Source organism: Macrobrachium nipponense, chromosome 18, assembly GCF_015104395.2.
Source record: "Macrobrachium nipponense isolate FS-2020 chromosome 18, ASM1510439v2, whole genome shotgun sequence".
In the NCBI taxonomy this organism is placed as follows: Eukaryota; Metazoa; Arthropoda; class Malacostraca; order Decapoda; family Palaemonidae; genus Macrobrachium; species Macrobrachium nipponense.
The window spans coordinates 89,981,223-89,996,222 of NC_087211.1; the positions used below are offsets into that span (position 1 = coordinate 89,981,223).

Here is a 15,000-nt window from a genome sequence, read left to right on the forward strand (position 1 = left end):
AGCAAAAACATATAAGAGAAATCAATGACGACAAATTATACAGGGTACAAAACAATCTGTTACCCAGGTAAGAAAAATATTAATTAAACGTTGTACTCACTCTTGTAAGAGAGAGAGAGAGAGAGAGGAGAGAGAGAGAGAGAGAGAGAGAGAGAGAGAGAGAGAGAGGAAATGGAAATCAATACACAAGAAGCAAGGTCAGCCGTTCCACAACAAATGCATAAACACGCTTGCGTACTAAAACACTTCGTATGCTTTAAAAAGTTTTGACAAAGTTAAATTTATCATGTGATCTTTGAATCTCCAATCATGACCTTGACCCTATGGCTCCATTACTAATTATGACCTCGACCTATGGCACACTATTAATTATGACCTCGATCATGTGATCTCCAATCATGACCTTGACCTATGGCTCCATTACTAATTATGACCTCGACCTATGGCTCCATTATTAATTATGACCTCGATCTATGGCTCCATTTACTAATTATGACGACCTATGGCTCCATCATAGAGCTGAATACCCTTTCACCCAAAAAAAACTATATATATATATATATATATATTAATATATATACTATATATATATATATTTATATATATATATATATATATATATATATATTTTATATATATATATATATATATATATATAATAAGCATTACATAGGCCTTTAAAGTTAAACTTAACGTACGAAAGAACTTACAGACAGCCGAAAATAAATATATACAGACGAAGGGTCACCTCAATTAGCAAATGTCCCCCCACGGTAAACTATGGGACATAAAACCGAGCAATAAATAAAAAATAAAAAATACACAAAAGTCAATAAATAAATGAATAAGTAAACCCAGCCAGAAATAAAGAATAAAAAAGTATTTAAATATATAAATAAATTGCAAGCACGGATCCTCATCATGAGCAACACATGCCAAGCGACTTTCCATCCCGGTGTATATACGATCGTCATATTTCATCACCAGTTTTACAAAATTTGCACAAGGAGGAGGGGAGGGGAGGGGAGGAGGGGGGGGAGGAGGAGGAGGCAGGAGGAGGATGGAAGGAAAATAAAAGAATAAGAACAAGAAGAGGAGAAAAACAAGAAGTAGTAGAAGAAGAGGAATGAGATAATGAAGAAGAAGAAGAAGAAGAAGAAGAATAAAAGGAGGGAGAAAAATATATACAACAAAAAATGAGGCCTGAATATTTTATGAGACCTCGTTAAATGTTTCAGCCTCGCACATCATCTCCTCGCGAATCGCCTCCGCCACATGTTTCCGGGAGAAGGAGAAGGAGAAGAGGAGAAGGAGAAGGAGAGAAGGAGGAGGAGGAGGAGAGGAGGGAGGAGGAGGAGGACGAAGGGAGAGGAGGGGGGGAGGAAGGAGGTGAAGGTGAGAACAAGAGCAGAAATGGAGAGAAGAGATGAGGTGAGGCAGAGAAACAAAAAGAAGAAGAGGAGGAGGAGGAGAGGAGGAGGAGGAGGAGGAGGAGGGGGTAGGAAGCAGAAATGGGGAAAAGAGATCAGGAAGGAAACAGAAAAAGGAGATTGCGGAGGGGGAGGAGGTGAAAAGAGAAAGAGCACAAAAGAGAAGAAGAGATCAGAAAGAAGAAGAAGAAAAAAGAGAGTAGGAGTAGGAGGAGGAGGAGGAAGAGAGGGGGCGAATAGATGAGGAAGTGGAAGTAGGAGGGAGAAACAATACGAAAAAAGAAATGAGAAGGAAGAAGAGGAATGGAAGAACCAAAGGAGGTGAAGCAATAAAAAATATAGACTTGGAAGAAAAAAGAAGGAAGAAAAAAAGATAAGAGACAAGGAAGAAATTGAAGGAATAAAGCGACAACAACGAAGTAAGAGAAGTCAAACAGTAAGAGAGATAATCGAGGAAGGACCTGAATGATTCATCTCTCAACATTACAAGAAAAGTATCAAAACAATTACCAAATAATTTTTCTGACATCTTTAAAGAGAGACAGACAGACAAACAGACAAAGACAGGCACCTTGTCAAAATACGAGAGTCATAATTACAAAAGATCTCGAATACCGGTGAATGGGCAGCTGATTAGGCAAACGGATTGGTAAATTACAATCATTATGAAATTGTACCCCAAGCGGCTAAAATGGGCTGTTTAACTAATCATAAGACAATCTTCATAATTGCACAAAGATATTAAGTGAATGGTTAGTCAGTTTGGATGACCTCGGTGAAATATGAGGCTGCAAAACCGGGTAATTTGTCTGCTTAAATAATGACAGTAAAATATATATATATATTTATATATATATATATATATTATATATATAATATATATATAAATATATATATTAATACATATCATACATACATACTATATATATATATATATATATATATATATAATATCTATATAATATATATATATCTATATCTTATATACCACACCAACGCGATCTCTGATGAACGTACCTATATTGCAAACATTTCCGGCATTCAATAGCAAAAGAAAGAAAGAAAAAAAGGGGGAAAAATGAGTTCGGTTTATTTCCTCCCCCCCACCCCCCCCCCCCCCCCCCCCCCCCCCCTTTCTTTCTGAAGCTCATATATTTGGCTGCTTGTCTTCGTAACAAATAAAAGTCGTCGGCCGGCCGTAGTTGAAAACCACTACGTAAACGAATATGATTGCGACTCATTTCTCCGAGAGAGAGAGAAGCGGATGAGCGAAGAGAGACGAGGAGGAGTGTTTGATGGAGTTTGTATTGACAGTGAGAATGAACGACAACTTTCTTTGCGATGCAATTTATCTTTGAGTAAGCAACAAATTTGCTATGAATTATACACACACAAACACACACACATTATATATATATATATATATATATATATATAAGTATATATATATATTTATATATATTATATTGATGTATATATTATATATATAAATATATATATTATATATATATATATATATATATATATATATTATATATACTACACACACACACGCACGCACACAAAAACACCGTGACTTCATGCCCATCCACTTCACAAACAACCCACAAGCAAACTCGAAAGAGAGAGAGAGAGAGAGAGAGAGAGAGAGAGAGAGAGTCAGTCTGAAGAAGAAGTCGCCCCCCCCCCCCCCCCCTGCTCCTAATGGCGACCATCCGTTGCTTCAACTCAAAGCTATGCTGGTGCTGTGCTGTTCCTGTTCCTTGAGCTAACTATTTTGTCTGCACATCACGTAAGCGACTTATCTTTAACAATAACAGCCGAGGAAGGCACCCGCCTCCACTCGCCAAGATAACACCGCCTCTACCTGTGGACCAATCACAACGCAGCCCCCGAACGCAAACAATCGCATACCCCGTTTTGATTGGCCCTTGCTACAACCGCGCCGGAGAGACAAAAAGGTTTGGGGTGGGTGTGGTGGATATGGGGGGGGGGGGGATTGATGTATGGGGCCTGGGATGTGGGGGAGGGGCGGGGAGATTGCTCCAAAAGGTTTTTCTCTAAGGCGTATTGATCAGAAATTTAGAGCAGAAATGTCTTTTTTATTTATACAATTTTGATATTATTTTCTCTCTCTCTCTCTCTCTCCTTCTTACCATACACTTTTGTTTCTCTGTCTCTCATTTTCCCATCTTTATTCTCTCGCGTTCTCCTTCATCCTTATTTCTCTCTCTTCGTTTTACTATACACCTCCGTTTCCCTCCCTTACCGTCACTTTTCTTAAGTTTTTGTTTTATGCCCTCTCTCACTCTCTCCTTTATCCTTATTTCTTTCTTCTTCCTATATACAGTTGTTTTTCTCTCTCTCTCTCCTTTCCTTTCCAGCGAGTCTGGAATGCGAACTGGCCATTTCCAGGCCATTAAGCCTCCCGTGGGGGAAACCTCTTTGATCTCAGAGATTTACAAAAGATAAGACGAGAAGAAAAAAAAATCAGTGAAACAATCAAAATGCCAGGTAAAAGGAAGAGAAAGAAAAAAGGAAAGAAAAAAGAAAAAAGGGAAAAAAAATAATATTTCCTGACGTCAGGACAGATATCTACTTCGGGGATGAGGGACAGGCAAGGTTAATCTTTCTCTCTCTCTCTCTCTCTCTCTCTCTCTCTCTCTCTCTCTCTCTCTCTCTTAGTTTTATTTATTCTCCTTTTCCAGTTCACTCCTACTTCATTCCATCATTCGTTTTCTGTTTTTTTTCATTTCATATCTCTCTCTCTCTTAGCTTTTATATTTTCTTTTTCATTTCAGACGGTCCTTTGTTTTCTGTTCCCTCATTTGAAGTACTCTCTCTCTCTCTCTCTCTCTCTCTCTCTCTCTCTCTCTCTCTCTCTCTCTCTCTCTGTCTCAACTTTTATTTCCCTTTTTCACTTCACCTCAGTTTATTCCTTTCTACGGTTTGGGCTCCCTCAATTCAAGTTTCTCTCACTCTCTTTTCTACTTCTGCTTTCCCTATTCCTTTCCATTTCCGCTTAGTGCTATCTTTCCTTTTACTTCTCTTCTAGGCCATTCTTTGTCTCTCTCTCTCTCTCTCTCTCTCTACTTGCTTACGTCAGCACATTCCTCATAATCTCTATAAAGAATGGCTTTCCTTTTGTCTCATCATCTTTCTCATTTCTGATTCTACCACCTCATTCATACCTCTACCGTCTCTTTTTTTCTATATTTATTTCTATTTTTGCTCTACTGTTCTTTCTTTTCTTTCTATCAGCATACCTCATCCTCTCTTTTCTGTTCAACCGTCTGGTTCACCTTTCTCCTAAGAATCTCTCTCTCTCTCTCATTCGTCTGCCTCCGTTTTCTGTTTAAATTTCCTTCTATTCCCCCCTTTTGCTATTTATCTTCTTCTTCTTCTTCTTCTTCTTCTTCTCTCTCTCTCTCATTCGTCTGCCTCCGTTTTCTTTTTAAAAATCCTTCTATTTCCTCTTTTTCTGATTTATCCTTTCTTTTCTTCTTCTTCTTCTTCTCTCTCTCTCTCCCTCTCTCTCTTCTTTCTCTCTCTCTCTCTCTCTCTCTCTCTCTCTCTCTCTCTCTCTCGTCTGCCTCCGTTTTCTATTTAAATTTCCTTGTATTTCCTCCATGTGCAATTTACCCTCTTGTTTTTCTTGGGCCATTCTTCTCTCTCTCTCTCTCTCTCTCATTCGTCTGCCTCCGTTTTATGTTTAAATTTCCTTCTATTTCCCCCTTTAGGAATTTATCCTCTTACTTTTCTCGTGTCATCTCTCTCTCTCTCTCTCTCTCTCTCTCTCTCTCTCTCTCTCTCATCTTTTCCTCCCGCTGCACCCAATCCCCTCCGGCCTCTTCTCCCATAACCCAATTCTCATTTTCTGAAAGCACTGTCTGCTTAAAAGTGATTTCATTCACTCTCCTTGCCTGATTCTATTACAGTGCTGACTTGGCTGACCAAAAAAAAAAAAAAAAAAAAAAAAAAAAAAAAAAAATCTTTAAAAAATGCATGAGTGTTTTTCCGTTAGGGGACGAAAGGGTCTTGCTTCTTCCAGGAGAGCAAATGGGGACGGCTAAAGTTCTTAACAAATAACAAAAGACAGGGAAAAAAAAATTCAACTCACGTACTGGTCTATTAGGATTGGAAACGTCGTCATCACTCTCTGTATTATATTATCTTAAATGGAACATTGAACAGATCGACTGTTCTTTGAGCTATTACAGCTTATCAATGTAAACTAAAAAGAAAATAAAAGAAGTTTTCAATACGCAATTCTTGAGCAGTACTGAAAAGACAGACAGTTCTTTGAACAATTATATTTTATATAAAACCAAATTCTTAGTTTTCGTTTACCAGCAATTCCTGAGCAGCATTCAACAGGCAGACATTTCTTTGAACAATTACACTTTATCAAAGCAAATCAAAATTATAGGTTTTTTTTTTACCATCAATTCTTAAGCAGCATTCTATAAGCAGACATTTCTTTGAACAATTACATTTAGTTAAAGTAAACCAACAGGCAAACCAGTTACATTCCATCACTCAACAGGCAGACCAATTACATTCTATCAAGGTAAATCAAGTTTATTTTAACAAGTAATTCTTGAACATCATTCTACTGGTAAACATTCCACTGAACAATAATTACATCTCATCAAAGTAAACTAAAATAATTTTTTACCAAAATTCGTGAACAGCATTTTATAGGCAGACATATCCTACAACAATTACGTTTCATCTAAGCAAAAGGCAAAATAATTTCTTTACACGGAATTCTGCAGCAGCATTCGACTGGCAGAAAGGTCTCAGAACAATTACATTTTATCAAGGTAACCAAAATTATTTTTAACAAGCAATTCAAAAAGCAGAGACTTCTTAGAAAAATTACATTTTATCAAGATTCTCAAAATTATTTTTCAACATGCAACTCAAAAAGCAGAAATTTCTTATATCAATTGCAATTGATCAAGGTGACCAAAATTATCTTTTTTTACCACGCAATTCAAAAGGCAGACATTTCTTAAAACAATTACATTTTATTAAGGTAACAAACAATTTTTCTTCTAACACGAAATTCAACAGGCAGACATTTCTTAAAACAATTACATTTCTCTAAGATAAAGAACATCATTTTTTTTCTAATACGAAATTCAACAGGCAGACATCCTCAGAGCAATTACATTTTATCAGGGTAAAAAAGAATAAATTTTTTTTTAAACACTCATTTCAAAAAGCAGCCATCCCTGAAAATAATGGCATTTTATCAAAGTTAAAAAAAAAAAAAATTTCTTTAACGAAGGACTGCGACATCATTCGATTCCGCCAATCACATTTATAGCAATTCTCAAAACGCGAACACTTCCCCCCCCCCACCCCCATAAAAAAACAAGAATGATTTCCCAATCGGTAATTCTCCGGACACATTGATTTTATTCTCGAGTTTAATTTCCCAAATAAAACTCATTTCCTCAAGTGCTCTTCTCATCAAGCATAATATACGCTGGGCCCATTTCTCTTTTCTCTCCTCTTCTTCTTTGCGGGATATCAACGACTCAACAAGCAATTTGCAATGCTTAAACACACGCACACACACACCACACACACACACACACACACACACACACACACACATATATATATATATATATATATATATATATATATATATATATTATATTATATATATATATATTTTCCAGACGACTGAGAAGCATACGATTTTCCAAATGATTCCATATGATTGAAACTGCAGTGATTCCCAAACGACTGAGAATCAATTGATTCCAAATAGCTGAAAAACAAATTATTTTCTAAATGATTGACACTCAAGTGATTCCAAAATGACTGAGAAAAGTGATTCCAAAATGACTGATAATCAAGTGATTCCAAATAACTGAAAATCAAATTATATTCCAAATGATAGAAACTAAAGCGATTCCAAAATGACTGGGAATCAAGTGATTCCAAATAGCTGAAAACCAAATTATTTTCCAAATGATTGATACTCAAGTGATTCCAAAATGACTGAAAATCTACTGATTCTAAATGACTGAAAATCAAGTGATTCCAAATGATATTCCATATGATAGAAACTAAGGCGATTCCAAAATGAATGGGAATCAAGTGATTCCAAAAAGCTGAAAACCAAATTATTTTTCAAATTATTGACACTCAAGTGATTCCAAACTGACTGAAAATCAAGCGATTCCAAATGACTGAAAATGAAGTGATTTCAAATAACTGAAAATCAAATGATATTCCAAATGATAGAAACTAAAGCGATTCCAAAATAACTGGGAATCAAGTGATTCCAAGTGGCTGAAAATCAAGTGATTCCATACGATTCCAAATGATCTCTGCTCCCAACCCCGAAGAGTCCAAAATGCCTGCATCGAAACCACCCACGTGACTCGAAGGACTTCAGTCTTCAAAACAAATTAATAATTGTCCCCGATTTAGAGAGAGAAAACACACACACACTCACACACAAACACACCTCCCGAAATGAATGTATAAACACGAACCCTCACCCCGTTATTTGTTTGCTTAGTTTCTATTAATACACGACGTTCAAATTTGTCTTTGTAATGACGAAAGGGGAGACCAGACAGCGACCACTTCCTCTTCCTCTTCCTCCTCCTCCTCCTCTCCTTCGTTTCCTTTCGTTTACATTCATTTCAATTACATTAACTCCATCTCCGCGTGGCTGTAATCTTTCCACTTGGATGTCATATATATATTGGCCCCTTAGTGTTGCACGTCATTGTCATCTCTTTCTCTGTGTGTGTGTCAGAGAGAGAGAGAGAGAGAGAGAGAGAAAGAGAGAGAGAGAGAGAGAGAGAGAGAGAGAGTAAACATGTAAACATTAGGAATTGATTAGATTTCCACAAAGAGTCAAGGGCTGAATATTTACTAAGAGTTGAACGATATGATAAAGCTTGTATCCTATTTTATGATCTATTTGATTTAGACCCAAAATTTACATGATAATACCTACGTATTTGGACAATGAACTAAACCTTGAGAATATATAAGACATAGACCAGCCACAGGAAACTAGGAATTCATTAAATATTTATACGATTTGCGCCAATTGCCATGCGCCGTGAATTTATAATTCTTGGGCAAAAGGCCAAGATTTGGACCATTAAAAAAAGTATTAGGTTAGTTCATTACTATTCATATTATTCAAAACGATTAAGTATTTTCCCGTGACAAGCCAAAATGCCTGTAAAGTTACGCAGACTTCCACAGACTGCACAGCTCGTAGGTCATACGAGAGAAAACGAAGATAATATAATAACAAATAAAGATATCAACGAGCAAACGTAAGAACATCAAACCCGCAAAGCAAGTAGGATAAACTAAAACGCAATGATGAAGGGCGCTTATGACCATCGATAATACTACTAATAACACCAGTTCTCAGTTTTGCTATGGAGGACATCACGTAGTACTGGTCAGCTATGTAAGGACACATCAGAAGAATCTAACTGGAGTCGTTCTGGAAATCTGGAAACTTCCAGCAATTCTCATAGTTCATCTTCAGGTGATTTTGTGTATATTTCTGATGAGCTGTTTTTAACCGGACTTTTAATATTTGTTTCAATTTTTTCAGCTCTACATTTACTTTTTTAGATGTTCTCCGGTGTTTTAGCATTGTACCTCGAAAATGTGTTGAAATAACACGAAAACGCTTGATACTCCTTTTATTTTTCCCGTGGCCTTGGCTAAATATATTGTTACGCGCTATTTAGTGACATATAAGCGCATCTTTAGCTTGTCTGTTCGTTTAGTTAAGTCTACAAAAATATTAGATATACGAATAATGTATCTTGTAGTACTTGAATACGTCTAATATCTCTGGGGTATTGCTTACTTTGACTCAAAATAGTCGTTGGTTTTGTGGCCTTCCAAATTTTTCAATGGAATCTTGCGGTTAAAGTGAAAGACAAATTAAAGAAAACAGGAAACACTTAACTCAATAACTCATCACAGACAATGAATCATAACACCACTGACTACGTATAAATCATCCTGAAGGCGGCGGGAAACAAACAGGATATGGCAGAGGAACAGGAATTCCAGTCAGTGTGTCAGATTCAAATCAAAAACCTCCTCCACTACGGGAAGGTTGCATCGCCATGGAGGAGACCGCTAACCCTCATAGCTGTCTGAGAAAATAATGGGGGGGGGGGGGGGGGGAGAGGCAAGAAGACAAGAGACAGAGAGAAGGAAGGAGGAGAGGAGGGGAAGTGAGGAGAAGGGGAAAGAGAGGGAGGGAGGTGGGGAGGGGAGGGGGGGGGGGAGGGGGGGGAGAGGGAGAACGAGGGCACAACAGCCACAAAGTGCTTAGTTAATGTACCGGTGTTAAGTGATGACCCTTTCCTGAAGGGCTTCTAAGTGACCCTAAGCACCTGCACAAGTGCCACCTGTCGCCGAGCCGAGTAACAGAGGGGAGGGGAGAAATACCCGGGGGGGGGAGGGTAGATGGGGTGCTGGTGAGGAGGAGGAGGAGGAGAAGAAGAGAAGAAGAACAGAAGAAGAAGAAGAAGAAGACGGAGGAGGAGGAGAGGAGGAGGAGGAGAAGCAGAAGAGAGGAAGAGAGACGAAGGAGGAGGAGGAGGAGAGGAGGAGAGCAGCAGCAGCGCAGCAGGAACAAGAGGAGGAGGAGGAGGAGGAGGAGAAGAGAAGAGGAAGAGGAGAGGGGAGAGGAAGAGGAACAAGAGGAGGAAGAGGAAAAGGAGAGGAGCAGGAGGATGTTGAGGAGGAGAAGGAGGATAGGAGGAGGAACAGGAACAGGAGGAAAAGAAGAGGAGGAGGAACAGGAACAGGAACAGGAGGAAGAGAGAAGAGGAGAAGGAGAAGGATGAACAGGAGACGAGCAGGAGGCGAGGGAGGGAGGGAGGGAGAAGGGAGGAGAAAGCATTGTTCCTAACGAGGGAAACATGAGCGAGTCAGTCGTGTCTGTCGAAGGGGGAGAGAAACGCGAGAGCGGAACATTTTCATCATCCGGGCTTTCCAATTCGGAGGCGGAACGTCCCGATTGTCATTTGATTTCGAAGTGTATTCAAATCGTTAGCCCCGAAGCCGAGGGGACACGGAAACCACTCGCCGCTTCTAACGAGAGAATGATATTTCCGAGCTGGACCGTCTGATATGTGAAATGTTTTTCAACCCTTTTTTTTATTTTTTTATTTTTCTATTTTCGTATGGAACGGAAATTTCGAGTTTCTAAAATTTCTTTAATTAAGCGAGTATAGTTTACTTTCCTTTCAATATTAAACCTTTTCAGTTAGCCCAGATGATATATGAAATGTTTTTATCCTTTTTTTTATTTGTGTATTTATTTTTGTTATTCTTACTGACAATGGTTATGACTCGTAAATCTTGTGTTGTTAAAATATCCATTTCAGAACAGGGAAAATAATATACGTTACAACTTCATTAAACACGAAATGTAATTTTACAGTGAATGAAATCAAAGATTTAAGAGCTACAGATTCTGATAAGGTACTTTTTCTTTCACATCAGCAAATACCAACAAACGTGATCATTTACTCAACCACCATCTACAGTCAAAAAACCAAACTCCTTTTGCTGACAAAATAGCCACGTTTTCCTTAGAATCAGCAAATATCAACCGTCTCATGGCAGACTCACACAGACTTAATCATTTATCCTACTGCCATCTACAGTCAAAAATCCTAAAATCTTTTTGCTGACATAACAAGAATCCATTAAATACAAAAGCCCTGCCTAGTCCCAGTGACTGGCTTTGAACCACAATACCATCTCAAGCACATCAGAAGGAGTCGAAGAAGTCTCCCAACTTCCTTCTATTGAATTCCATTGGATCCTGAGCAAACACATTCCCCAAAGGCATTACAATGAACAGAACGCTCATCTAATCTCTGACAGACCTCTTAGGTACGAAGAGGACAAAAGTGGTACTTTAATAAGTGGGGGTTATTACCAGTACCAGATGGCTAAGAAGCTCCGCTATTTACTTGGGCGTTCTCATGAATATCAATAAGACCATCAGTTTTAAAAGGCTTTTAAAGATTGCGATAGCATAAATGTCGACATAAGAGATGTAATCATCATCATTATCATTATGGTCCACATTACTAACTCAAATACAGCTAATACGACGATTCCTCTTAGCATAACATCAAAGGTTATTTTATTGATAAATCCAAACATATCACTGAAAACATACCCTTAATACCATCATTAATGCGGTACTATTTAATTTCCTATCTTCTTTTAATCCGTCCTCTGAATTTACCAAAAATCGTGAAAACCTATTCTCGTAAAAAAAAAAAGTCACAGCTATATTACGATTCATGTAAGTAAAACATAAAAGAAAAAACCTGGTAAATAGTCCAGTACCACTTTTTACGTGGTACTATTTACTTTTCTATCTTCCTGTAACCACTCTTCTATCAACTCGGTCTTAAAGCTAAACAATGAATCTCCATAAAAAATGGGAATTCTCTCTTTTAATCACTTCTTTACCAACAATACGTCTTAAACCTAAATAGTGGATCTGTTAAGAAATCTGAAAAATCTGTCATCGCAATGAAACCTCGACTTCTGCAACCCTAAAAGAACGACATAAAAGAACCAATGTCTTAACCCTGTACAGTGACACTGTTAAAAGGTATGAAGAATTTGGCATTGTAAAGAAACCTCGACTTCACACAGCCGTAAAATAACGACTTAAAATAACCACTGTCTCATACCTAAATAGTATGCCTGTCAAAAAAGTGAAAACCAGCCATCGTGAAGAAACCTCGACTTTCCACAACCCTAAAAGAACGACATAAAAGAACCACGGTCTTAACCCTAAATAGTGAGCCTGTTAAAAGGGGGTGAAAAATCTGTCATCTTAAAGAAACCCCGACTTCCCACAACCCTAAAAGAACGACATAAAAGAACCACGGTTTCGGACCTAAATAGTGATCCCGTTAAAAAAGGTGAAAGTCAGTCATCGTAAAGAAACCTCGACTTCCCACAACCCTAAAAGAACGGCATAAAAAGGACCACTTACCTCCATCGTTGTCCATCTCGTCGTCACAGACAGTTTCCAGTTGGACAGAGCAGTCGGGACCCGTCCATCCTGAGGAGCACTGGCACTGGTATTGTCTGTCCACTGTCGTGCACATGCCGTGTCCGGAACAGCCGTTGACGCAACCAGCTTTGGAGAAAGAGGGCGGGAAAATATTCTTCAGTACTGGAGAGTAATTGTAGACCTGTGCTATCTGGTAACAGGCGTCCTGAATGTCATTATCTTTTAAGGCACGACTTATATTGCTTCAAAATGCAGTTTTTTTCACATAAAAATTACTTAAAAATCGTATTTTGAATCAAGTCGAGAGATTACAACTGTCATCTTTTAACCTACACTCTTTCAAAATAGTTTTTCCTCATAAGCATAATTGAAAAAAAAGTATTTGAATGCAATACAAGGCAAAAGATTAATTTTTTAAAATAATTTAATCAATACTCATTTCCAAATTCAACGTTTTTCTTACAAACATAATATTGGAAAACTGTATTTAAATACAACACAAGTCAAAATATTAATCTTTTAAAATCTTTTCATTTATACTGTTTCAAAATCCGGTTTAGTCTTATAAATGTAACTGAAACAATGAAAAAAAAAATAATCTTTTAAATGTTGTGACTTGCACCGTTTTAAAATACAGTTTTACTTATAGTTTGAAAATACGGGGTTGTCTTAAAAACGTAACTGAAACAATAAAAAATATTAATTTTTTTAAATGTTGCGGCTTACACCGTTTCAAAATAGTTTTATTCATGAAACATAAACGTGGAATTTCACAGACAAATACACATACAAATAAATATGCATAGCGTCAGGACCAATAGCCGTAACAAAGACTCGGAAACTGAGGTACACTAATAGCAGTCAACAGAATTAATGAAGGCAAAGAGAGAGAGAGAGAGAGAGAGAGAGAGAGAGAGAGAGAGAGAGAGAGAGAGTCCGAAGCACAAGTCGAGAAGTTATACCCTGAACAGGGACGCTTCAAAAAGATGGCTAACACTTGAGACGAGTTAGGCCTAGGAGGCAAAACTTCGCTCAAGGACTCCTCACCAGTTTCAGGACATTTCCTGCTTCGAACTTTGCAAGAAAAACAATGTGTTCCTCCATCATTACGACTCTTTAGCCCTAAAACACACTGCTGGAGTAGAGACGTTTGCTCATGGGAATGATGATGAACGTCCTCTGTTTGTTAGTGTGTATGTGTTTGTGTATATATAGATAAAAATTAAAACGTCCTATGTGCGTATGTATGTATCTACTGATAAAAAGTAAAATGTCCTATGTACGTATGTATGTATGCATAGATAAAAAGTAAAACGTCCTATGTATGTATGTATGTATGTATAGAAAAAAAGTTAAGCATCCTATGTACGTATGTATGTAGTGCAGATAAAAAGTAAAACGTCCTACGTATGTTTGTATGTATAGATAAAAAATTAAAACGTCCAATGTATGTATGTATGTATGTATAGGTAAAAAGTACAACGTCCTATGTGTGTATGTATGGAGAAAAAAGTAAACCATCCTATGTATGTATGCAAGTATAAGGAAAATGTAAAGCGTTCGATGTAGTATGTATGTAAGTAAGTACCCATCATACCCAGCAACAAAAGTAAAACGTCCTATATAGGTATATAAGTATAAGGTAAATGTAAAGCGTTTGATGTATGTATGTACGTATCTAAGTGTGTAATTACCGAGAAAAAATAAATAGAACAGTTTGTAAGTATGTAAAGACAAAAAATTAAAAAGGTATATTTACATGTATGTATGTACGTATTTATGTGCAAGAAAAATCTATATAAAAATATATATGCTCACCTTGAGCTTCTATTTCAACGACAAAACATTTGAAACAAAATGTCTATTATGCTATTTCTACGATCAAGAAAAAGCACGGACATTAAGACATACAAGAAAAAAAATATTCTCCCTGAAAAAAAGGCATGAAAATATAATGAAAATCTGAACCCGTTTAAAATAAAAAGGACTCACCAATGGTACAGTGATAAAAATATATGATCACCTTGAGCTTCTATTAAAAAAAAAATAGAAGAAAACTGTCTATTAAGCTATTTCTACGATCATGAAAAAAACACACACTAAGAGAGAAAAAAATATTCTACTTGAGGAGAGAGAGAGAGAGGAAAAAAAAAAAAAATATGAAATATAATGAAAAAATCTGAACCGCAACAAAAAAAAAAAAAAAAAAAAAAAAAAAAAAAAAAAGAAGAAGAAGAAGAAGAAGAAGACTCACCAATGGTACAGTGCTTTCCGTTCCAGCCCTGGACGCAGACGCAGGTGCCGTTGTGGCACTGCCCGTGGAGCGAGCAGCGGGAGTCGCACGCCCTTTGGTCACACCTGTCTCCGGTCCATCCGGGCTCGCACTCACAGCCGCCCTTGTCGCACTCGCCATGGACGCACTCCAGGCTGCACCGAGCTGGAAAAGACGAGAGAAAAAAAAATTGAGATCCTGAAATCCGTAACACAACAGCAGCC

General features: G+C 37.5%; 1 protein-coding gene across 1 annotated transcript in view; it reads right to left on the minus strand.

Moving 5' to 3' along the window:
* Nucleotides 1-15,000, minus strand: part of LOC135196708 (teneurin-a-like) — a 238,849-nt gene that overhangs the window by 173,520 nt on the left and 50,329 nt on the right. The window contains exons 4-5 of the mRNA XM_064223541.1: nt 14,759-14,941; nt 12,484-12,630 (exon numbers count right to left, since the gene is read on the minus strand). Coding sequence (XP_064079611.1) covers nt 12,484-12,630; nt 14,759-14,941 — 330 coding nt within the window. The remainder of the gene's footprint in view (nt 1-12,483; nt 12,631-14,758; nt 14,942-15,000) is intronic.